At 44.0% G+C, this 23,394-nt stretch overlaps 3 protein-coding genes across 7 annotated transcripts; 1 reads left to right on the forward strand and 2 right to left on the reverse strand.

Annotated features, from left to right (window-relative positions):
* Positions 1 to 1,384: 1,384 nt before the first annotated feature.
* On the reverse strand, positions 1,385 to 10,029 carry ERLEC1 (endoplasmic reticulum lectin 1). The gene is made up of 14 exons (XM_053938204.1): positions 9,724 to 10,029; positions 9,158 to 9,262; positions 8,986 to 9,066; positions 8,482 to 8,559; positions 7,865 to 7,928; positions 6,742 to 6,782; positions 4,787 to 5,010; positions 3,578 to 3,707; positions 3,107 to 3,268; positions 2,749 to 2,808; positions 2,528 to 2,652; positions 2,016 to 2,093; positions 1,769 to 1,844; positions 1,385 to 1,634 (listed from the first exon to the last, which is right to left on the reverse strand). Exons 1-14 carry the CDS (start codon positions 10,027 to 10,029, stop codon positions 1,563 to 1,565), a joined length of 1,602 nt encoding a protein of 533 aa, XP_053794179.1. The 3' UTR covers positions 1,385 to 1,562.
* ASB3 (ankyrin repeat and SOCS box containing 3) lies at positions 9,993 to 23,389 on the forward strand. Of its 5 annotated transcripts, none has more exons than XM_053938199.1 (10): positions 9,993 to 10,053; positions 16,489 to 16,699; positions 16,999 to 17,160; positions 17,934 to 18,046; positions 18,412 to 18,547; positions 18,746 to 18,923; positions 20,248 to 20,445; positions 21,182 to 21,433; positions 22,159 to 22,292; positions 22,866 to 23,389. In XM_053938199.1, the coding sequence occupies exons 2-10, from the start codon at positions 16,504 to 16,506 to the stop codon at positions 23,111 to 23,113; spliced, it is 1,617 nt and encodes a 538-aa protein (XP_053794174.1). In that variant the 5' UTR covers positions 9,993 to 10,053; positions 16,489 to 16,503; the 3' UTR covers positions 23,114 to 23,389. The 5 variants fall into 5 exon arrangements, with proteins under 5 accessions (XP_053794174.1, XP_053794178.1, XP_053794176.1 ...); XM_053938203.1 differs by lacking the exon at positions 9,993 to 10,053 and adding an exon at positions 12,870 to 12,953; XM_053938201.1 differs by lacking the exon at positions 9,993 to 10,053 and adding an exon at positions 12,870 to 12,953 and having other exon boundaries at positions 21,182 to 21,427.
* CHAC2 (ChaC glutathione specific gamma-glutamylcyclotransferase 2) lies at positions 10,936 to 16,475 on the reverse strand. Its single transcript, XM_053938205.1, has 3 exons — positions 15,716 to 16,475; positions 13,832 to 13,867; positions 10,936 to 13,016 (listed from the first exon to the last, which is right to left on the reverse strand). Exons 1-3 carry the CDS (start codon positions 15,848 to 15,850, stop codon positions 12,633 to 12,635), a joined length of 555 nt encoding a protein of 184 aa, XP_053794180.1. The 5' UTR covers positions 15,851 to 16,475; the 3' UTR covers positions 10,936 to 12,632.
* Positions 23,390 to 23,394: the final 5 nt, after the last annotated feature.

A 23,394-nucleotide genomic window follows, 5' to 3' on the forward strand; every position in this document is an offset into this window, starting at 1 on the left:
AAAAGCTGCTTTTGGGGGTCACCAGGTGCTGTGACTTCTGAGTCAGGGATGTTCTTCCCCCTCCTGCCAGGGATTTCCCCCCCATGCGGGGAATTCTGACATTCCACAAAGTAACTATTCTTGGCTTGCCCTCTGATCTAATCACCACAAGGAGGCTGGGCAGGAAGAGTGACTGTGTTGTGTTCCCTTCCCTGGTACAGCCTGAGGGATGCTGAGGCTGCCCAGAGCTTGGTTGCTCCAGCCTTTCACAAGGGCAGCCTTGATCCAAAATAAAACCATCCTGAGGGATTGTGCAGCTCGGAGCCATAATGAGGGGATCCAGCCAGCCACTTGCGCAGGCAGCAGAAGGTGAAATGCTTTCATCTTTTCCTGCTCTGTGTTGGCTGCCGATGCCTCTGGCAGGCAGGAAGGCTGGGAATAGAGGAATCTGGGTACAAGACTGTTCCATGGGGAAATAATCTATGTAAAAGACTCTTCCCCCTTTCCAGCTCCCTCTGCCACCTTGCTGAGCCTCAGAAATCAGGCTATGAGCAAGAGCAATGAGAGTCAATTTAAATGCCAAATCATGCTGCTGCTGCAGTTTGGTTTTTCTGCTTGGTGAGACACTAAAACAGGCTCTGTTGCAACAGTCCAGCAGCTCAGGGGAGTATTTTGGGCATTATTTGCCTACTCATCTGCCACATGGCTGGAAGGTTCCTGCCCCGTAGCCGTCAGAAATTCCTATGCCTGGCACAAGGGCTGCAGAAAGGAGGAAGTGTGGTGGGCACATGGAAGTGACCAACACGCACCAACTGGACACTGTTGCTACAGCCCCAAACCTTCAAGGCTCTACTGGGTGTTGGCCATTACAAACTTTCTCAAAAATATAATGTAAATCTACTTCAGATCCTCCTGTCAGCAGTATTTCAACTTATCTGATCCCTCCCAATTTACTTATAGGAACGTTTAGTGCCAGCAGATTAAAACTTCCCAAATGTTCTTTGCGAGGTAGACACACTACAGGGAACTGGACCTGGTGGCAGGAAGGATGTTCAGCATAATAATTGTATGAAGATGAATCTATAGTGTTAAATATAAATAAATAAACTGAATGTCCAGGGAAGCAGCCCAGAAACAGCAGCTGAAGAGGGATGAGGTACAGTGACAAGAGAATACAATTCCCAGCAGTTAGAGTGAGGCAACATTGGTGTTGGGAGAAAGCAGGAAAACCATGAGTCGTGTTGTGGCTCCTGAGCAGGAAGTGTTGGTTTCACCTTCTTCTGTTGGCAGCTAAATTCCTCCCTTGAAGTTTCAGTTGGTTTTGTGCCTTTTCTGAGTTGAGTTTATACCTTAACAATGACATCAGTGAGGGGGGGAATGTGCCACACACAAGCCAGGCAGGATGTGCAAGACAAGGTTTTAATCATTAAAAGTTTATCAATAAGCTCTTATATACACATAGTTATACACAAAGTGGTTCACGAGTCCCTCAGCTTGGAGAGCTGTGCTGGTGAGGCCTTTGTCAGCTCACAGACACTGTTCCCAGGGGAATACCAGGATCTGGCCTGGGGGCTTTGCTGTCCTCAGCTGGGCACCGAGAGGAGCCCATATTCATCTGCTGTGTCCAGGATTTTACAGATGACTGGAGACTCCACCTGGATCAGAGAGACCAAACCATGAACTCAGCCCTGCAGGAATCTTGGGAACAGTCACTGGGAGACAAGGGCCACGTTAAACATAGACCTGTGCTCTACTACCAGCCCTGACCTCTGGGTGTGTCTGTACATACCCCAAGGATGTATTGGCAAGAATGAGGCTCCAACATGTAAATGGTCACAGCATGAGGGGAGTCAGATTCTTTACATCTGAAAATAGAGGAGAAATTGGGGGCAATAAGCACACAGTAACACATATTCTACTGCTGCCTGCAGCATTTTATTCAAGTTAACAGATACTGCTTTCTGAGCTTTGTGACAACAGCAGCAGCTGTTCCCAGGAAAGAGACACAAAACATCACTTTGTAAAAGTCCACTTACTTCAATTTCACAGTCACCTGCCTTGGCTTGTCTGTCAAGTCACAAACATCTCCATTTCCATAGAAATGAGACACCATCCTGCCACAAAAGATCAGAATGGAAGAGTTTGGAAGTATCAAACACAATTTTTAAGCAGTCAAAGTTCAGTGCTGCAATCCAGCACCTCATCATTGGTCAAGTATTTAATATACTAACAAATAGCAACAGGTATACTATATATTATTATACTACTATTATACTATATATTATACTACTGTTCTATATAGCTACTATACTATTATATAGCAATAGGCTGTATTGCAGTCACTGCAGAGGGAAAGAGTTGTTCAGTGTTGAAAGATTTTTCTCTGTGCCACAACTGAAGTGATAAATTCCTTATTTGTGGTGTTGATTGGGGGGGTAAATCTGAACATGCTGCTCTTGGCAGTTTATTTTATCTGTTTATAGCCCAAATTTCACAGGGCTGGGCCCTGTGTCCCAGCTGTGACAGCAGGGCAGAGCCTGGTTGGTACCTGACTGTCTGGGTGCCATCCTCACGCAGGTAGAAGGTCCTGGCCGCGTTCTTCCTCGACCACTCGATATGCTCCTCCTTGCTCCACGTACCCACCACCACGGAGGTCTTGCCACTTTCCTTATCCTAAAAAGCAGGAAAAGCTGATCACTACACCCTGTCCAGAGGATTATATTTTATTAACAGGAACTTAAAGGAACTAACAGAACTCTTTGAACACACCTCGTGGTACTGGTGGATGTATTTGCCGTAGCAGAATTCGTATTTCCACCAGCCAACGCCCTGGGGAGAAGAACAACTTCAGTGTTAGAAAGAACCAAACAGAACCCCTAAAACAAATAGAATACCCCAAAACAAACACATCCTTTCCCCCCCCCAGACCTTAAACCAGCTGTTTCAGCTGTAAAACTCTGTATCTGTTAGTTAATGAAAACCCTTCATGGCTAATTCTGTAACCTACTTTCATTTCACTGCTCAAATAAACTGAATTTCAACAGAAAAGTTAAAGATAAAAACTAAACAAGTACATAAATTAGGATGTACTCCACACAGCTTTATTCCACGTGGCTTTGCTGCTCACCCCATGGAAGCAGTACGACCCACTGAGGAATTCCTTGATGAGCTGCTCATCAGTCAGTTTGGAGATGTGGGTTGTCCCCACTGTTAACAGCTGGTGGCTCCCAACAGCCACAGGCTTGTGGATGGAAGAGAATTTCTCTTCCTTCGTTGAAAGCATTTCTTCCTGCAATTAAAGGATACAATTAAGTCCCCTACAAAATCTTACAAGTTACATGAAGTTACTGAACACTGAATCAGGTTGGCTGTTTTGGGCAATTTTAGCTCAAAGAAAATTCCAGTCAAAATCTTCACACATTTGTGAACTGTAGGCTACAAAGGCTACAAAAATTTGAATCAGTAGCCCACACTTGCTTTGTTTTTCTTCCAAATAGGGTGAGTTACAGATGGTTTCAACAAGCTTAAAGACCAGTGAAAGACTGACATCATCTTAAAAAATGTCTTAAAGATGGAAAGTAAATGAAACAAATCCTACCTCCTTAACCCTCCTAAAAGGCATCTTTAGCATTTCCTGCTGTTTCTCCAGCTGTTCCAGGTTGTGGGGTTTAAGTGGGGATCCTGGCAGGGACTGGCAGAAGATGTCATTCACAGGGGAAGCCTTGAACCTGCCCAGCAAGGTAAGAACATGTCACTGTTTACACCTTCAAGTACAGTAATCAGTTCAGTGCTCTGAGCTTCTGGATCTGCTGCTGCTCGGGTGGTGCAGGTGCATCCCTGGATGAGATGCCAGGTGTACAGAGAAAGCCCCAGAGCTGAGGCACTGCTCAGGGCTGTTTTGGGAACACACAACAGGAAAAAAGGGTACTGAACATGGAATTTGGGTTGTGATCCCTGTGATATCACTGGGCAGCATTCCCAGGCTGCCACCTCCATCTTTCCTTTTTTACCAAGGTGATGTTACGTGGGGGGCAGGGGGCAAATGATGATCCTGTGTGTTTATTTTCAGTGTTTCCTCCTGGTGGCCAGGAACCCTTTGGAAGGAGGCAGCAGCTCCAGATTTTATCCTTATCAAGCAACAGAACAATTTCCCTGTGCACTTTCTATGCTTTTTTTCTACTGCTACAGAGGCTTAAAAGACTCACGCATTAAACAGATAACAGTGCCACAGATAACAGAGTATGACCAAACCCATCTAGATGAGAAAACTTACAGTGGATTCCAAACATTAAAAATGTTCTTAGCACTTAGTAACTCCAACTGCCAAGTGTTTACAAAATGCAGGATTTTGCCTTCTGACCTTGTGGCCTGTTTCAGATCCCTGATTAAATCCTCACTTGTTCCAACATCTGTGTAAATCCGGGAATCCTGTCCATTATCCCCCCTTGTCTGTATAGCACATTTCCTTTGCAGCTCCCTTTACGCCCCTTGGAAGGTCAAAAGACTCAGGGGGTCCCTCAGATACCTGGTAGAGTTCAGGGAAGGGGAGGAAGCAAGAAGCCTACACTTCATTTTTGGAAAATAACACTGAAATTGTGAATTCTCCATATGGAAATGGCTTCTGGAGAGCTCCTCATGTTGGGAGGAGCTAAAGTCAAGGTTAAGGTTATGGATGGAGGAGATACCTTTTGGTATTATAGACTTTTAAAGTGTACACACATGGTATCTGCAGTCTTCAAATACCATGAAGATGATCCCTCAAGAAATCGCAAACTAAGAGGATTCAGAAGTGCTCTGGCCACTGTACCTGTATTTGGGGTGGTTGCACAGCAGTGGGGTCAGGATCACCACCTCGTACTCACAAGTGGTGACTTCTGCTACGGAGAGGATCTCGTGCTTGGCCTCGGGGTGGCAGATGTACATCACTGTGCTGGACCTGGGCAGGTTCTGCCTCAGGCTGCAGGGAGTGCCATTGCCCAGCTCCACGGGGTAGTAGGGTGTCATCTGCCCTTCGATGTTTTTTGTGGGGATCTAGGTGAGGGAAAGGAACAGGTCATAACCACAGGAGAGTTCCCGAGACTCCTCTGAAACAAAAAATGTTATTCCTGTGTGCAGAGCCAGCATTACCAGGTTAAAATCAGACCCTGTGTGGCTACTCAGTGTTTCTGCAACATCCAGATGTTCACTGATGTTCCAGATGTGTCCTGGTGTTCACCCAGACTGGGTCTGCCAGGCTCGTCACCTGCAGCACAAGGCCCTGAAGAATCCAAAAAAACCCTTCAAAGTCACCCTGGCACCTGCACTACACCTCTCAGCATTCCCAGCCCAGGCTGCATCTTAACCAGAGAATCCCACATCACCCATGGCTGTGGCTAAAAAAGTTAATGGTATCTACAATGTAAATCCCATTTTGTCACACCTTCCAGTCTGCTCCCTTTGGGTTTGTTCCTTCGTGTTTCATCCAGCTCCCTCTTTATGATATTAATTCCCTAAAGTAGTAAAGTCTCTATCCTGGAAGCAGCTGGAGCTCCTGGCTTCCCAAAGTGCCCAAACCCACAAACTGACTCTTTTTTACCCATGTTGCTTGAGCTGCTGAAGGTTTTCAGTGCTGAACAGACATGGGTCTGTGCTAAAAGACAGAGGTGTTTTCTGGTGTCAGGACACTCCAGGGATCCAGGACCTTTCTGCCCCTCACCTGCTTTGGCTTTCAAGCCACGTCACTCTGTCCCAGGCCACTGACTCCTCCCAGAAACCGCTTCACCATGAGTGAAGACATTCACGAGATTAAAGAACCAACATGCCCTTTCCTGATAAGAGATTCCAGGAAATCCTGACATGGCAAGTGCATCATAAATAGTGCCCAAGAAAAAGGCAATAAAAAACTTAATTTCCTCTGAAGCTGAAGGAAAAAAAGCTGCACTGCAAAACACTTTGTTTTCTTGCCTTTCCAAGAGGGCACAGCTGCCACTGCCACCAGAACAGGCCATGTTCTGCCCCCACATGACTTTCAAAATGCTCCTCAGGCTGGGTACTCCTGAGAACACTACACAACCACCACCCTGGGCTATTCCAAAGGCCACAGATACAAAAACTTCATTTCAGCATGAAAATTAAGGGGAACTGGCAGCAAGGTCAAACCTGCTCTCACTAATTCCAAACTCCAACATGCTTCAGGTACTGCCATTGTTCTGCTATAGAATCAGCAGCTCAAGAGTTGAGTTTTGGGGCCTAAACAAGTGGGGAAGTCCTCTAAGGGGAAAGGGAAGCACAGAGTATTATGGGATGGGTCAGCAAGTCAGCTCCATCTCAGGGATTTTGTGCTGTAAGGCTTTGATAAGAGTAAGTAAGTAATTTGAGTAGCAAGACTAAATAAATTTTCTGAGCTAGGACTGATAATTAAAAGCAAGAGAAGTGCATCTCAGAAACAGTTCCATTTCTTGATATTAATTTTGGGAGGGGACTAAGTACATCATCTTATCATTAGATTGGATATTACGAAGAAATTCCTCCCTGTGAAGGTGGGGAGGCCCTGGTACAGGTTGCCCAGATAAGGTGTGGCTGCCCCATCCCTGGAAGTGTCCAAGGCCAGGCTGGATGAGGCTTGGGGCAACCTGGGATAATGGAAGGTGTCCTTGCCCATGGCAGGTGGCACTGGATATCTTTGAGGTCCCCTCCAACACAAACCATTCTGGGATTCTATGACCATATATAAATTGCCTCCACTGTTGATGGCAGAAGTTAAAATAGATGTTTTTCACTTGCCTCTTTTGCACCATCTTTGGAATTTTCCTTCTCTTCTTGATCTAGGGAATAATTAAGAACGAGGTAAGTTTGTGCACTTGAAAAAAAAAAAAAAACGGAATTTCACAGAGAAGCTTTTCTGGTTTGTGTATTTGCTGGTGATTTATACACTGCCAAGAGCCACTTGCAGGTGCAAAAGAGGAAAGAAAGGAAATAACCAGTGATCTGAGGCGCACAGCAAACAGAGCAAAATACATGTCAGTTCATCACAGAACCACCTGGAGTTGGTAGAATAGGCCAAATCCAGCCCTGACACCAAGGCAGGATTGGAGAACACATCACTGCAGCTGTTTGGGAAGGGTGGGAATTGGACAGGAAACAGGCAGGTGCTTTGGAAGGAGCAGGAGCTGCCAGATAGGAAGCACGGAAAGGACACAGGACACAATCTGCCACCTAAGCAGGAAGGGCAGAGGGACAACAGCCTGACAGCCTTGGTTATGGTGACCTGAGGTCCCATCACACTTTGACATTTCAGCCCCACAAAATGGGTGACTCGAATCAAACATTCTGTGCTCTGTGCAGCAGCAGAATGAGGCACCTCTGCACAGGCACTGCACCCATTCATTCAGAAAGGCCAAACAAGGCAAGTTCTGAAGCCCTGGTTCTTTCCAGGACTAAAATCCCTAACTCAGCACTGCAGCCAGAGATCCAGAAGTGTGATGAACAGCAGTAAATCCCCCCCAAAAAACTGCAGCATTCCAGTTAATCACTTCTAGGAAAACAATGGTGTCTGCCTTTCACACACTAGCCTAGAATGAAACAAACACCCCGGCCTAAGTGATGTTTTTCTATTCTGTTTCTGTTCTTTCCATCAACCCTGAATGAACACCTAGTCTGTGGATTTTGAAGACTTTTTTGAACTAATTTGCAGGCAAAAATACTCAAAAAATCAGTTATGCTAAACTGCTCCTTGAGTTTGAGGCTCAGCAGCCTCATTTCCACCCAAGTCCCACTCTATAGACACATGAATATTTCTGAGGATCTGTGCCAGGTTCCCTAAAAAAAGGCTCTCAAACTGGACAGACAGGAATAATTAAAACCCAAAAAATTCATTATCAGCAGAATGAAATAATCTAAAACACACCTGGTTCTGACAACGGGTTCTTCATTATCATATTCCCCAGGTAGTATTCTTGGATGTTTATTTTCTACAATCAAAACAAACATCAGTTACCGCTTTCCAAGTTTTTTCAGGGAATTCAATGTTGCAAATAGATAAAAAAAGTTATAAAAGAAAGGCCTTATGAAATCAGGACTTGCTCTGCTGAAGCGCCAAAGCTAGTCTGTCACTTCTAAGTGCAGATAGCTTGCAAGTTCCCATATGAAACAATTTTGGGAATGAGAGTTCATTAACACAACAATCTATTTCTAGCGTGAAGAACAAGTGGAATCTGTAATAACAAGAGATCTGTCTCATGAGAATCAGTAAAAAAGCATGTAAACTAACTAAAAATATAGAAGTTTAATAGACATGCAAAATACCATGTACCGAGCAATGAATTAAGTGTAAGTACATTGTCAACCAGTAAGATCTGACACAGTACTTTCTGATAATGCTATAAAATATGTCCTGTACAATAGAGATGCAGTTTTTCTGCATGAAGAAAACAGAGTCATCGCTAAATTATTACAATAATTCAAGCCTGCTGGAGGAGTTCAGCAGGAACGTGCCAGTGGGGAAAGGGCGTGTGAGCAGCCTACCTGCCCCGTTTCCTTCTCCTCATGGTACTGACGGATGTGTTTCCCATGGCAGACCTCGTAAGTCCAGTAAGATTCAATCTTAGAAATAAAATACTTTTTAAAAATTATCTTTAGATGTATTTACACACTACAAAACCACCCAAATATTGGCTTTTGCAGCAAAATGCTGGAGCATCCTCAAAAACATGAGCACAGTGAGTGGTCTCAGTGTTGCCCAAACAAACACACCAAAGAAGACTTTCTTGACTTTCGCACAAATAAAACAAAAGAAGAAAGCAAATTAAAAAAAAAAATCCATATTTTTAACTGCTACCATAGCAACCCATTTATCTGAATTCTGACAACTTTAATCACACAGAATTTTGTCAGCAATATTAAGGCATAAAGTTGTAAAGACCTTGTTTCAGACTGTATTAGTATCTCCTTTACTACCCTAAAACCTTGACATGGACTGGCCTGTAACCTTTAAATTGGCATTTAATGAACAAGACAGAAGTAACATACTCTATAGGAACAGCTGCTTTGCTTAAAGAGAGGCTCCAGCAGTTCCCCTGGAGTAGGACCTTTATAGTCCTTTTCTTCTTCCTGCAACAAAAGGATATTTCATTATATTAAAACTGCTAATGTAAAGACTCAGCTACAGTTTATATTTACAGAATAACTCGCCTGAACTCACCTCATTGCCACTGGCTATCAGTGGCAGGAGACACTTGTACTTCTCTTTATCCACAGTGGTCATGATGATATAATTGTCCTCCTTGTACAAGACACCAGTGGTCGGCTGAGAAAACAACCATGGATCAGCCAGGCAGGGGCTTTTTAATGCTACTCATTAGAAATACCCCTGAATTCCTGAGTGGTGCTCCAGAGTATTTCCTGGGATTTAATTGTACCACAAGATTGGGGGTTGGTGGCTTAGCTGGTTGGGAATTGCTTGCTGCTGCCTTCGCTTTGGACCTCCTACTTCCAGCCATATCCCCGATCCCCTCCATGCTCCCCTCACTCCTGCTCACCCATTTCACACCTTCATTACAGCCCCCAGCCCCAGCCACCCCCTTTCACCCCCAGCTCTCTCCATGCCGCTTTCGGCACAGATTCCTCCGGAATTCTCTCCCAGCTGTCGGGCTCCCTCCGGCGGTGGACCAGCCCCACCCAAGCCCTCCTGTGCGGCGAGGCGGCTCAGAGCCCCTCTCCGGGCGGAGCGGCCGTGCGGGCCCTCCAGGCTGACCAGGCGGTACCGACCAGGCTTAGCTCGGTGCCGGCCCAGTTCACCCTGAAAGGGATGTCGTCGCTGAGCTGCGGGAGCGCTCGGCTGCTCTCGGCCACCGCGGCCACGGTCGCCAGGAGCCCGCAGAGCAGCGCCGGGGCCGGGCAGGGCGGCCGCAGCCCGCAGCCCCTCCGGGGGGCCGGGGCTGGGCTCGGCGGCCGCAGCCCGCAGCCCCTCATGCCGGCCGGCGGCTCCGCCGAGGCCGCGCTGCGCCGCCGCCACGTCGGCTTCCGGCAGCCGCGATCAACAACCGGGGCGGCGCCCGCCGCGGGCAGCGGCATCCGGGGCAGCGCTTGCCGCCGCAGGTGAGGGGCCGGGCGGGCACGGAGTGAACTAAGGACCAGGGTGGGGGAGGGAGGGAGGGAGTGATGGAAGTAAATGAGTGAGTGAGTGAGTGAGTAAGTAAGTGTGGGGGAGTGAGGAATTTGAATGAGGAGTGTAAGTGAGGAAATGAGTGTGAGGGAGAAGTGGGAGTGAGGAGTGTGAATGAGGGAATGAGTGCGGGAGGGGGTGCAGTGGGGAGTGAGGGAGGCGTAAAATAGGGGCGAGTAAGAGGAGGGGGGAATGGGATGCGAGTAATTAACTTTGGTCATCAGTGTGAGCACTAAGGGTTAAACATAACCAACAGGTATGAGGTTATGAGCGTAAAAGAGCACTTCAAGGGCTCCTCTCTATACACCTGTGTGTGTTTATCTATACACATGAGAATCCAAGGGGGCCAGCAGTCTTCACATCAGAGCAGGTTAGGTCAGTCCCATCTGATCCACGGGAAACATGGAGCAGATAATTTAAGGAAAGGCAGGAAATTAATTTGCCATGCTACAAGCCTTGGAGTTATTCTGGTTGGAAAATACCTTGGAGATGATGGACTCCAACCCTGAAGTCTGGATTTCCCTCTCCCTCCTCTCTGCGTTATCTTCTGCTAATAGTCATGGATGTACCTGTGTTTCCCTAAACACTGTTTGAGAACAGGTTTAGCAGTGGCTTTGTGTGTGTAGTTGTGTAGTGAAGCCTGCAGATCTAAAATCTGTATTTGCATCAATAGAGATTGAGTTAACCAGTCAGAAAAAAAAATGAAGCCTAAGTGGCCTAAAATTTTTGAGATAACAGATCTGGGAAGCTTTTGTTTGGGACCAAAGTTGGGGGCAGAGCAGTGGCTTTAATCCCACACAGCAATAACAAATGTATTTATTTATATTTTTCATGCTTTAATTAATTCCTAATGTCTCACAGTTTATAGTACCCCCGTATGTTGTTTGTCATTCTCAGCAGCAATTTTACAGCATGGCGCAATGAACACATACCTTGATGTCCCACCCTCAAACAGACACACTTTAAACAACATTTCTGGAAATTTCCAACCCCATTAGTCATTGTAATGCATTTTGATTGCACTGAAGTTGTACACAGGAACGTGTATTATTGCAATGGTTTATGCATTTGGGAAGCAAATGAACCAAGAAAGCCTTGGAGACGGAGACAGAGAGTGTGGAGCTACACAGAATCCCAGTACTTAAATAATTAGCGTTTTAAAGGGAGCATCAGCCCTGATGGTTCTGGATCCTTACTCAGCACAAGCATCCCCTGCCCTGTTTTAAGGAACAAGGATAAGTCTTTGAGGAAAGAATTTTTAAATCTAAAAAGATTTTTCAAGAAAGAGAGTGCCATTGCACACTTTTACCTTTACAAATATAAACCAGGAAGATGTAAAGAACAGAAAGGGTCAACCTTTTTAGGGAAAAAACACATTGTTTTTGCAATTACTGATGCATAATCCAGGCTTCCAGGCTGCGACACATTCTCTGGATGGGAAAACAGGATGTTGCATGGTGTTTGAAACAGGACCTTTTATATTAAAATATAAAAATATACTTGGTTAAAAGTTAATAAACATAAAAGAGTTTTGAGGAGCAAGACAAGTCCATGTTGGGATGGTTTGCATCAGGAAGCCTACTGGCCTAAACTGGGGGCCTCCCAACCCTTCAGGATGTCCATACACACGCCTAAGGTTACTGGAGAGAGGGTTCCTTCCTTAATAACCTTCTGCTGGTGAATCCTTGAAACTAAAATCTATCCTTGCAGCTGGGATTTTCAAAGAGATGGGGTCCACAACAGCACCTGAAGTAACAAACAAAGATGAGTTTCTCTTCTTGCTGTGTTGCGACTTCAAGTCATGCTCTTAAATACTTTGGGGTTAGTCTTTATATTAGGATAAAAATTAAAATGAGGCACTGATAGGTTATGGCTTGTTTGAATCAGAGTGCCCAGAGCTTTGGTTTTCAGGGCTTGACATCAGCAGCCAAGAGAAGGAATGACTTCCTTTACAATAAAATGGTTTATCCTCTGCATTTAAGGATAAATTAACATATAAAGGGTGAGATGACTAATTCAGTGGTGTCACTTTATTTCAGAGGAGTTGAATGTTGATATAAATGTTCTACTACACAATTTAGGCCAACCACTTAAAACTCCTGCACTGTGGTCCGGGATCAGAACAAACTATTACTTAAATCTAGGGAACTTGTCTCTGCATGCTGATTTTGACCTCAAAAATATTCTAAAGATTTATTTTAAACCTGAAATAATAATAAAACATAAAGAGAAGTTTAGGTGGTTGTCTTGAGGTGTAGTCTTTGGATGAAAAGCTGAGATACCAAATTCAAACGTAGAACACTTTTGTTGCTCGCCTTTCTCTGGACTCCTGAAAGAATGATTTTGGCAATTTTGTTTTAAGTAACCAACTCCTATTCTGAATGCAGCATTAATTCAGATATGCATTATTAATTAGGATAGCACAATACAGAGGAGCATTCCTCCCTGCCACACACCCATGGCTGACAAAACCCCTCCTCTGAAGACAGAACCAGGCTGTTAAGAGGTTACTTTATAGACAGTTGAGATTTTGGTGCTTGTTCAAGAGCTCCTTGACCAGTGTCTCTAAGGAGAAGAGGTGCTCATCCACATCCTCTGGCATGAGGTTCCTGATGGAGCTGGCCAGCTCAAACAGGTATTCCGTATTCCTGCCACTAGGCCCAGCGGCGCCCAGGATCTGGCGCGCGATGTCCTCGAGCGGTGCGGGGCCCAGGTAGTTGGGGTTGTCACAGGTGCCGATGTACAGCAGCACATCGAAGGGCTGCACCGACGTGTCCTTCGGGTAGAAGATGACCGTGGTGGTTCTGTAGCCGCCCTTCTCCCGGAAATCCAGGTAGGCCTTCACTTCTCCTTCCTTCCCAGCTGGTAATCTGTAGGCAACACCCCACACGCACCCCTGGCCAAGGAGAGTTGGTCAAAAAGATGCTCAGAAATCACTGCATTTAGGCAAAACTTTCAGTGAACTGATTTTCTGCTGTTCTGCTGCTTTTTGCACTCTTCGTAAGAGTCCCAAGTAAAAGGGCTGCTTTATTCAGGCAATTATCAGTGAAAACACTGATCACACAGATTGATCGTCCTCTTTCTGCTAATGCTGACGTTTTCCTAACAGAGCAATTTCTTGTTTTGTTAATATTTGGAGTAGTGAATAGCCTTGGTACAGGCCACTAAGGAGCTGGCAAAAAGGACACAGTGTTTCTCCCTGTCCTCATAAAATTTATGTCTGAAAATGACAAATTTAAATGATGCTGAATTTGAAGGAATTTTGATCAGGTCCCTTCTGTTTAGCAACAGTTTGGCAAGGACTTGAGGGTCACCTACACCTGTTACACATCTGAACGGGTGTGGTGTACTGAGATCCTTTCACAATCTGGTCAAACCTTGTGAAGCTGAAATTAAAGCAATTACATTTATCATTCAATGTTGATATCAAATCATGTATGTTTGATATATCTTTCTATCAAATTCTACATCTCACAACTGGATAGCCAAAGTGACTATTCCAGAATATACTTTAAAATATCCCTGTGGCAATAACAGACCCAAACTACTTCCAGTTTATATTGATTATCTGAAACAATCAAGAGCCATTGGTGTAACTCTGGGAAACACTGAGAGAACTTTTCCCTAAAGATAAGACAGTTATCTGCTCGCAAAAAAGCAAAAATTAATGAGTGGAAATGCAACAGGACATTCTGTACAACAGTACTGTACCTCAGCATCTTCAACCAGGGTCACAACTCTTCCAGGCTAAAATTTAAAAGACAAAATCATCATTCAGTCAGAGGGTCTTGCCCTAAATCATGAGCAAAACCAAACCAAACCGAGAGAAAAACAAGGAACAGGAATGAAACGGTCAGAGAACTAATCCAGCACAATTCCAGTAATGTCCAGATCCAGTGTAAGTATTTTTGGAGAGTAGCTTTTGATGTGTATTAGATAAAATAAACAACATTTAAATTCTGGGTGGACAGTGGCTGTGACACAAAAATTAAAGGCAGTCAGAAATTGGGAGGGTTTGAATGTCCTTGCTTTACTTGTGCTGTCCAGACTCAATTCTACTGCAATGTAAACAGTGACAATTAACAATACAATAACAGTGATAATTAAGAGTTTCATTAATGTAAAACTATCCTCAAGGAGCCCTTGGAGCCTCACTGGATGGAGAGAGGATACCTTATACCTTCCAAATGGCTTGTTTTCCCCAGTAAGTTAATTATTGTAGGAAAAAGTAAGAAGCCAGTTTGTAAATACTGGAAATAAAACAGTTGAAGTTTGTTGTATAAAACTTTAAAACATAAAACTCTATGTTGAACTACATCTGCAGTTTAAAATTGCTGCTTTTGGCATTAAATTAGTTCTCTCCCAGCATGAGCAATTTATTCCTGATCTGACTGATAAAATAAGGCAGTAAAGCTACATGAACACTAAATGAGTCTGTTCCCATGATACATCAAAGATAACTTTGGTGTTCCTTTTGGAATGGTTTTTCCATAATCATTGATAGTTCTCTGACTTGTGCACTTGCAATGGGTCACAAAGATTTTTGTGAATGATGGGTTAAAGAGACATTCTGTGGTGGATGGAAATCAACTTTCTTGTTCTTGCTAGGAATGTCTGTAACTGTAGCCTAAATTCGTTAAATTTAATTTAAATCTAATTCAATTTAATATGAAGGGCAGTACTGAGGAGAAGTTTATGTTCAGGTGGGTTGTGTGATGGAAGAAGGATCTGTTTACCTAAGGAAGGGCAAAATACTTAGTTAATTGCTTGCAGAGTCCTTGTCTTGCCTGGAACTATCCAAAACAAACATTAAGAAGCAAATTACTAAATACTTACTGATCAGAGGAATTAATTACTGTTTGTACTACTGGGAATAATCCTCTGAAAATATTTTTAAAATACAGCTAACAAGTAATTTGCTGTATATTTGTAAGAACTTGTTCTTTCCTCATTGCTGTTCTTTTATGTGTGTCAGTGGTGGCTCAAGATGTGTTCTTTGAGCTCTGTGCAAGTTTTTTTATGGTGTTTGAGGTTCTAGCAAATGTTATTTACATCTGGATGGAACCTTCCACGAAGCAAGATGTGTTCTTTAAAATAATTCTGATGATTTTTCTCTCTCAAAGCCGCTTCAGGTTTACAGTGGAGTTACCTGGGTGCAGGTTATATACCTTATCCTCACCCCCGTGGCTTAAAAACACATGACACTGGGAAGGCTCACTTGAAATTTTAAGTTTCTTTTTCTCGCTGTTTTTATTTTCTCCTTTTCCAAACCGTGAAGAATTTTAGAACTTCAAGTATTTCCTAATCCATGTATTTTCACCTGAGAGTAAAATAAGTTAAAACACAGCCCGGGTTTACTTGGATTAGTAATTCTGGCTTTTCCTATTCCCTGTGCACAGCCTGACACCCGCCCCTCACCGAGAGTATTTAACGCCCTAAATGCCAAATGTGGGCATTTCTGAGCCCTTTTTAAAGCGCGTTGTGTTGTTCATGGGTTTCTTTGCAGCCCTTGCGGGCAGCTCCGGCCGCGGGGCAGGGCCTGAGCCCGAGCCCGGGCCCGACGCGGCGGCCGCGTTCCCCCCGGCCCCGGCTCACCTTGCCCGGCACCCCGCGGTGGTCGGTGCTGCCCTGCCAGAAGCGCCGGCTGTAGCCGCGGACGCGCCCCACCAGCTTCTCCTGGTAGGGGAAATCCACCTTCCAGATGAGGGAGCCGTAGCCGAACACCCACATGGCGGCCCGGCCCGGCGGGGCCTGCGTAGAGCCGCGGGGCGGCTCTGGGCGAAGGCGGCGGCTGCGGCCCCGAGCGCCGGCGGGGCGGCCCCGTTCCGGCCGGGAGCCTCGCAGGGACCGGCACTGTGACGGCTCACAGGGAGCCGTTCATCGGCCCGGACAGCATCCTTCAACCCCACAAACGACTGTCTCCCCCAAAACCCACCAGCGACCACATCCCAAACCCACAACCTCCCCCAAGCACCTGCCTCGCCCCCCAGTCGTACGAACAACCACATCCCCTCAATCACCTCGCACCAAAACCCCCAACCACCTCTGCCCTCAAACCCCACAAAGAACCACCCCTTAACCCCATAATCAACCATCTCTCCTCCAACTCAACCTCCCCTTAAATCCCCAAACACCTTCCAAACACAACCACCTTACCTCAAACCTGACAACCATCTCCCCTCAAAACTCATAAACGACCTTCCACAACCCACCAAAACAAGTACCTCCCCCTAAGCCCCCCAAGCCACCGTCTCCCTACAAACCAAACCAAATCCTCTGCAAAACAAACAAAACCCTTCTCATACCTATATTGTACCAACACATATTTCTCTTTTTTTTCCTCTTCTACTCCTTTCTTCCTCCTGCAGAGTTCCACGCCAGGGATGGATTTCACAGAAGCCTATTCTGACCGGTGCTCGGCCGTGGGCCTTGCGGCCAGAGAAGGAAACGTTGAGATACTGAGGGAATTGATTAATCGGGGATACAGCGTCGATGTCCCAGATAACAGGAGGTGGTTGCCCATCCACGAGGCAGCAGCGCACAATTCCAGTGAGTGCCTGAAACTGCTCATTGATACAGGTAAGGAAAACCTAATGGGAAATAGTGTGGTTTTCTGCTAAATTACTCTGTCACAGAAAATACAAGTTACATAGATTTATCCTATTCTTGTTTAGGGATTTTCTGTGTGGTTTCCCAACTGCGGTAAGTAGAAGTTGACACATTGCAATTCATGGGTGATACTTGGGGTGATAACAGCATATCCGTGGGTGTACCATAGGCCACATATCTCAAATAACTCTGTTACTTTCTTCAAATGATTATATTTTTCAATTCACTGCCAAATATCCCTTTTTTCCCCTCATTATGCTCCTCTGCAGCTCCAGCCGAAGACTACATCCACTCGAGGACGTTTGAAGGGATGTGTGCTCTGCACCTCTCGGCCCGTCATGGCTCTGTGGAATGTCTCCGGATTCTTCTGGAAGCTGGGGCTGACCTTGACAATGTCACCACCGAATCTGCCACCACTCCGCTCTTCCTAGGTGATACGAGCTTTCCTCAAATCCCTGAGTTTGACCTCACAGTTGAAACTCAAGTTTCTCCGAGTTTAAACTCACCAGAGTTTCTTACTTGCCTGCCATGTTGCATCTTTTTGTAGCCCTAAATACCAGGCTTTAGACTGAGAGATGGAGTGAGTCTGGAAATAATCTTTTGTTTATGGGTAAATCTACTTCAGACAGTGTTTTAAAACAAAATTATAAAAGCAAGCTGGTTTTCTGCATCAAACACAGAAAAACTTTAGGAGGTTCAGGATTACATCTGTGTGAGGCTGTTTCAAAGCCTTTTTGATTTTTATAATTCCTCTCTAACTCTTATGTAAAAAGACTTTTTTTTGACATTCCTAGTTTGACAGTTAAGGTCCATTGTTTTAGCATTTTTTCTATGACTTATGTTTGACTTAATTGAATGCTTAAAACTTTTGTTACGGTGAATCCTGAGGATCTAAATAATCTGATTAAATATGTTTATTGGTTTACTTGCCTCTCTACCCAGACATCATGCATGCCATATTACCTTTGGTACCAAGTCTTTTCCAAGTTTGGGGGAGTTTTGGCATCATTTCCATTCTCCAACACTGTTTTGGGGATCTAAATATAAAAGGCAAGCAAATATATAATGGGCAAATTTAAAGGAATTGTGATTATTTTTTCAGGAAGTTGGCAGTGAGACGTTTTGAGCTCTTGAATCCAAAGACTTAAATTATTTCTTTTTGAAATTCTTCAATATGATTTTTTTTATTACTGTTCTATGGAAGCTGTCGAAAATAAACATGCAGAGGTTGTCAAGTTCCTGCTCCAACACGGAGCAAATATTGAAGGTTCTCATTCTTGGTCTGGATGGAATTCTTTGCACCAAGCTTCCTTTCAGGTAACCTGTGAGCACATCATGTAATTTTGGTGTAACTATTGTATTCTGGGGGATAATTATTTATTTAATAATGATTGCATTTTTTTCAGGTAATTTTTCCTAACCTACTCTAGCAGTCATAAGCTCGTACTTAAAAATATGTTGGCGTAATGGTTCTAGCACATACAAATGACTTTATCACGTAAATGAGCAAAAGTGATCCATTTGAACTTGCCTGATTTCTTTTACCATTAATTTTTAAGTGCATCTTCAGAATCTTGAATATATTGTGGGTTTTATTGTTTCTATCTGGAGCACGTGGGGAAAAACGGGTTGTGTAATTTCCTTGTTTTCCTGCTGGTTGAGAATAAAAACATTTATTTCAGGGCTCCATTGAGATAATGCAAATGCTCCTGGAGAAAGGGGCCAGCAAGGACTGTCGTGATGACTTTGGAATTACCCCTCTGTTTGTGGCTGCTCAATATGGCCAGCTGGAGAGTCTGCGGCTGCTTCTGTCCCACGGTAACCACGATCCTTCATTTCCCTGGCCACGCTTCCAGCAACTCCCACTAAATGCAATTGTAGCTCTGCTCTTGCACTTCATAATTTCAAATGTTAGAGGTTTTATTTCCTTATTGCTGAGGAAAGCTTGCTGAATTTGAAGCCACCCTGTGAAAGATAATCACTGATGGATGTGACTTTGGTTTTGTTTTGTGTCAGGTGCAGATGTCAACTGCCAAGCCAAGGACAGGGCCACTCCCCTGCTGATTGCTGCACAGGAGGGACACCTGGATTGTGTGAAGCTGCTGCTGACTGCAGGGGCAGACCCAAACCTCTACTGCAACGAGGATAACTGGCAGTTACCCATTCATGCAGCAGCTGAGATGGGCCATGCAAAGTAGGTGGTTGCAGAGGCATTTAGACAGAAGATCCTGGTCACACAAATCTAACCCCCAAAGGAGGAAGTTCAGCCCTAAAAAGGGAGGAAAACTGAGTTTTCAAACTGATCTGTAGTTTAGAAGTTCTGATTATTTTTGTGTTTTAAATGTCTCTTCGTAGTTTCTTCCACACTGACAAGGAGTAGGTTTAGATGAAATATTAAGGAAAAATGCTTCCCTGTGAGGGTGGTAAGGCCCTGGCACAGGTTGCCCAGAGAAGCTGTGGCTGTGCCATCCCTGAAAATGTTCCAGGCCAGGTTGCATGGGGCTTGGAGCAACCCGGGATAATGGAAGTGTCCCTGCCCATTGCAAGGGGTAGAACTGCATCACCTTGAAGATCCTTTCCAACCCCAGTCATTCTATGATTATATGATTTTTAATTCAGTGTCTAACCTGGGTTTGATCAATAGCCTAAGGAATTTAGAGGGTTTTCCATGGTGCTGAACCAGATATCAATTCACTCCATGGCCATTTTACTTTTCCATTTAAAAACGCAAATAACCGTGTGTTATACATTATACATGACTTGAACAGCTGCTAATTAGAATTCTGTATTACGTAGTAGAAGTAATTATATGCAAATATTGAATTGGCTGGACCAGCCAGAAAAATCAAAGCCACAAAAACAGTTTCTTTAATCTTTCCAGAGATGAGTTTGTAGCTTTGCCCAATTTCAGATATACAAGTCAGTTCCACAGCAGCGAGCCAAGAGTGGAAGGAAGTTTTGGGAGTAGACCATTGAGGAGAAGGATCTCTCAGGAACTCCATGGTTCCATTTAAGTGCGGACAGCACTTAAATATATAAATGATGATACATCACTGGCAACTCTTATGCAGCACCAGTAAGTTCCAGCAGCAAAGGAGCTGGTGTTTGTCACTAATGTGATGTGGCCTGGAGTGTGAGCTGTAAACAGAATGATTTTTCTGTTTCACAGAACTAAGAATTCATTTAATTTGCAACTCACATTTACAGTTTGCTTCCAAACTTCCTTGGAGTTGGGATTTAATGTGCAGTGGTATTCTGTTGCTGTAAAAAGAGTTTCTGGGTAATAGGAAGTAGCTGTCCCTGGTTTGGTTTAAAATACTTCTTTCTAGCCCAAATCCATCCCAAAGCACAACATTTGCCAAGGGTCTGTGTATGGAATTATAAAGCTGCAAATTCAGGAGTGAAAAACCACTATTTTCTTCCAATGACTGCAATGACCCTGTGAAAAAATGGCTGTGTGTTTAAGACTAATCATTGCAATAAGATCAGATTAAAACAGTGGTTTTAAACATCTGCAGAATACTGGAGCTGCTGATTCCAGTCACTGACCGGATTTGTGACAAGGGCAAGGGCAAAGTGAGCCCCGTGTATTCCGCGCTGTATGGCGGGGACGGGGAGTGCCTGGAAATGCTGCTCAAACAGGGCTTCAGCCCAGATGCTCAGGAGTGCCTGGATTTTGGCTGCAGGTCCCCCATGTGCATGATCTTCCAAAAGCAGTAAGCAAATCTCTTCTATTTTGAAATTATTCATAATCATATTTGCTTTAATTAACTTACCTTAAAGGTTTCCCACTTTCTTCCCTCAACTGCTGTCTATCATCTAATATATTTCTAGAATTCCAGTGTGTTCCCCCTTTGCAGACACTCCTCATTATTCCCATTTCCTTGGGAATATTAATGTGAAGTCCTGGACTGTGACTCATGTGCTGCACTAAGGAAAACATCTTCAAAAACGGCTTTTGAATCCTCTCAGATTTTAACAGATTATTTCTTTGTACATGGATTGAAATTTATTTATGGCATATTTATTATTTATTTATGGCTGCCATTTAAATTAATGAGGTTTGTTAGTAGTGAATTTAGTTTGTGGCCTGCTCCTAGGAAGCTGCCTTTAAAAATCCTTGGACACCATTTTTCCCTTTCTGTCCTGATGTTGCTTTATAATAAATAATTTAGGAAGGGATGCAGAGCAGGTGATTGCTCTGTGAATGAGGCAGGTAACACATGTCGCCACTTCTGTGGAGTAATGTTCCCTCTAATCACTGAAAGGCAGCACCAGTCATAGTCTCAGTCCTTACCCTATTACCTTGTTGCAGTGGGTAATGATAAAAGGATTTTAATTATAACATTTTGAAATGTTTTATTGCAGACAGATGTAAAAAGTGGTAGGTGCTTTCTGAGGGAAAGCTCATGTTTCTTCAGGGACAAACCCTGTTCCTTCTCCCACTCACAGGTATTATCAGTTCATTGATGTCCTTCTGAAATATGGCATCACCTTGCGTGGGATCAACTTGGCACACTGCCTGTGCCATAAGAAGTTTGCTCTGTTCCGGCGCTTCCTGGGGTTCGGTTGTTCCCTGCCCTCGGAGGAGGAATTAACGGACTTCATCCTCTATAGCAGCACAGTGCAGAAGGAATACAAGGAATGGCTGCCCTGCCTGCTCCTGGCTGGCTTCAACCCTGTGAATTTCATGCGCAGGTTCTGGTAAAGCAGAGAGCCTTGTCTTTATTTACTTAAACATCTCATGCTAATGTGCAAAGCTGCTACAGGATGGCCCTTGGTAATCACTTGCCACCATCAGGAACGGGAGGGGTTGTGGAAAGTCTGAAATAAATCATTCACACGTCATGTCTGGAGGCAGTGAAACAGTTTTATTTAGGAAGAAAGCCAGACTGGAAATTGCCTTCCTCTAGGGTAGCAATAAAGCATCACTTCCCAAATTTATATCAAACATCTCTACTTAACCCCCAAATTTAGCTGCAAATTGTGTGTGCAATACTTTAATACAGCCATGGTAAGAAGAAATTTCAATGGGAGAAATAGGTCAGGAGGGTTGGGAAACAAATGGGAAGTAAAGCTGGGCCAAGGGTGGGAGGAGAGGAAACGGATGCAGTTTGAGACTCTTTTGTTTAACACAATGTGGCAAAAATTCCAGTCAGATTTTTTTATTATTATTATTATTGAAGTTTTTCCACATATAAACAACAGCTTAGTGATGTTTTATATTTATTTGGGCACTACAGGATTAAACTTAGAGTTATGAAATATTTGTATTTCCTGCAGGCTGTAGTAAACACACTGCAAGTTTCAACTCAGTGACTTAATGAATCTCACTGTTCTTCTGTATCACATGTGATGCTTTCTGGTCTTTTATTCTGTAATCTACAAATACTTTTAAAAGGTATTTTAGAGGAGTTTTTGTTACGCAGGATTTTCTCCATGAGTGAGGATGTCCTTAATTTCGTCCTGGAGTTCATGAATTGGAGCAGACTTCCTCCAATTGTGGAGCAGCACCTTTCCCAATACAAAGAGAAGTTCACTTGGACTTCCAAGAGCCATTTTGGTAAGGAATACAGGCAGGAAAATAATGTCTCTGTGTGTCCAGCTTCCAGGCTGCAGGTGGGGAGATTTAGGAGAAGATGACAGTATGACTTAGTTATGTTTTATTTTTCTAATTTGATTTGTATTTCCAGTGAAGCATCTGTCCTGTTTTGTAAGCATTGGACAATAATTAAATACAAACCATAAAAATCAAACATAATCAAAATGTGACCAACCAAAAAGATTCAATTGGTTGTGCAGGAATTTTTCATAGTTCAGCCTTCAGAAAAGCAGGTCATGTGTTACGTGACTGAAAAACTGCACTTAGGTGTCTTTGTTAATGATTCTTTTCAAAGAAAATTCTTCTTTAAAAGGGTCTGTAATAATTTTTAAGTTGTCCAAGTGATAATGTCATTTAATAAAAATTACTTCCTTTAGAATGTTTGAAGCTAATGAGGATGTTTCTGGAGTTTAAAAGAATGGGAGTTATTTGGGGAAATTGAGATTAAGTTCTCTCTTTATTTCCTTTTTTATTAGTAAATATATTGGTGTAGTAAGAGCTGCTCTGTATTTGACTTAGGATTTCATTTTCCAGCCTTCCTTCCTTCCCTGTCCCATCTGTGCCGCCTGGAGATCCGGTTCCTGCTGGGGAGTGAGCGCCTGCGCTCAGAGCACGTGATCCGGGAATTGCCGCTGCCAGCCTGCCTCCAGGACTACCTGCTCTACCTGGATGTGCTGCGAGCCAACAGTATCCCAGACCTGCATGATTGCCTGGAGCAGGGAGAGGAGGGAGCTCCTTCCAGTCACTCAGAGGCTGAGGATACGGAAGAGGGACAGCAGTAACACCAGTGCTCCGTGATGGTGGTGCCAGTGCCTGGACTCCACAGCTGAAGGTTTTGTAATGGGAATCAGGAAACACGGGAGGATGTGTAAATGTCTGTTCTCCTCCTGTGTAGTCATTGTTTTCATGCTGTATTTTTGTACTACATCTAGAAATTTCCTGTGGTGGGTTCTATGATTTGTTTGTTTAAAATCTCTTGTAGCTTTCTAAGTGAACATTTTCTGTTTCTTTTCTAACTCTTGGGAAGTAAAATGAGCTTTTTCAGTGAACACAGCTTACAGAG

This window comes from Vidua chalybeata, chromosome 3, assembly GCF_026979565.1.
Source record: "Vidua chalybeata isolate OUT-0048 chromosome 3, bVidCha1 merged haplotype, whole genome shotgun sequence".
NCBI classification, from domain to species: Eukaryota; Metazoa; Chordata; class Aves; order Passeriformes; family Viduidae; genus Vidua; species Vidua chalybeata.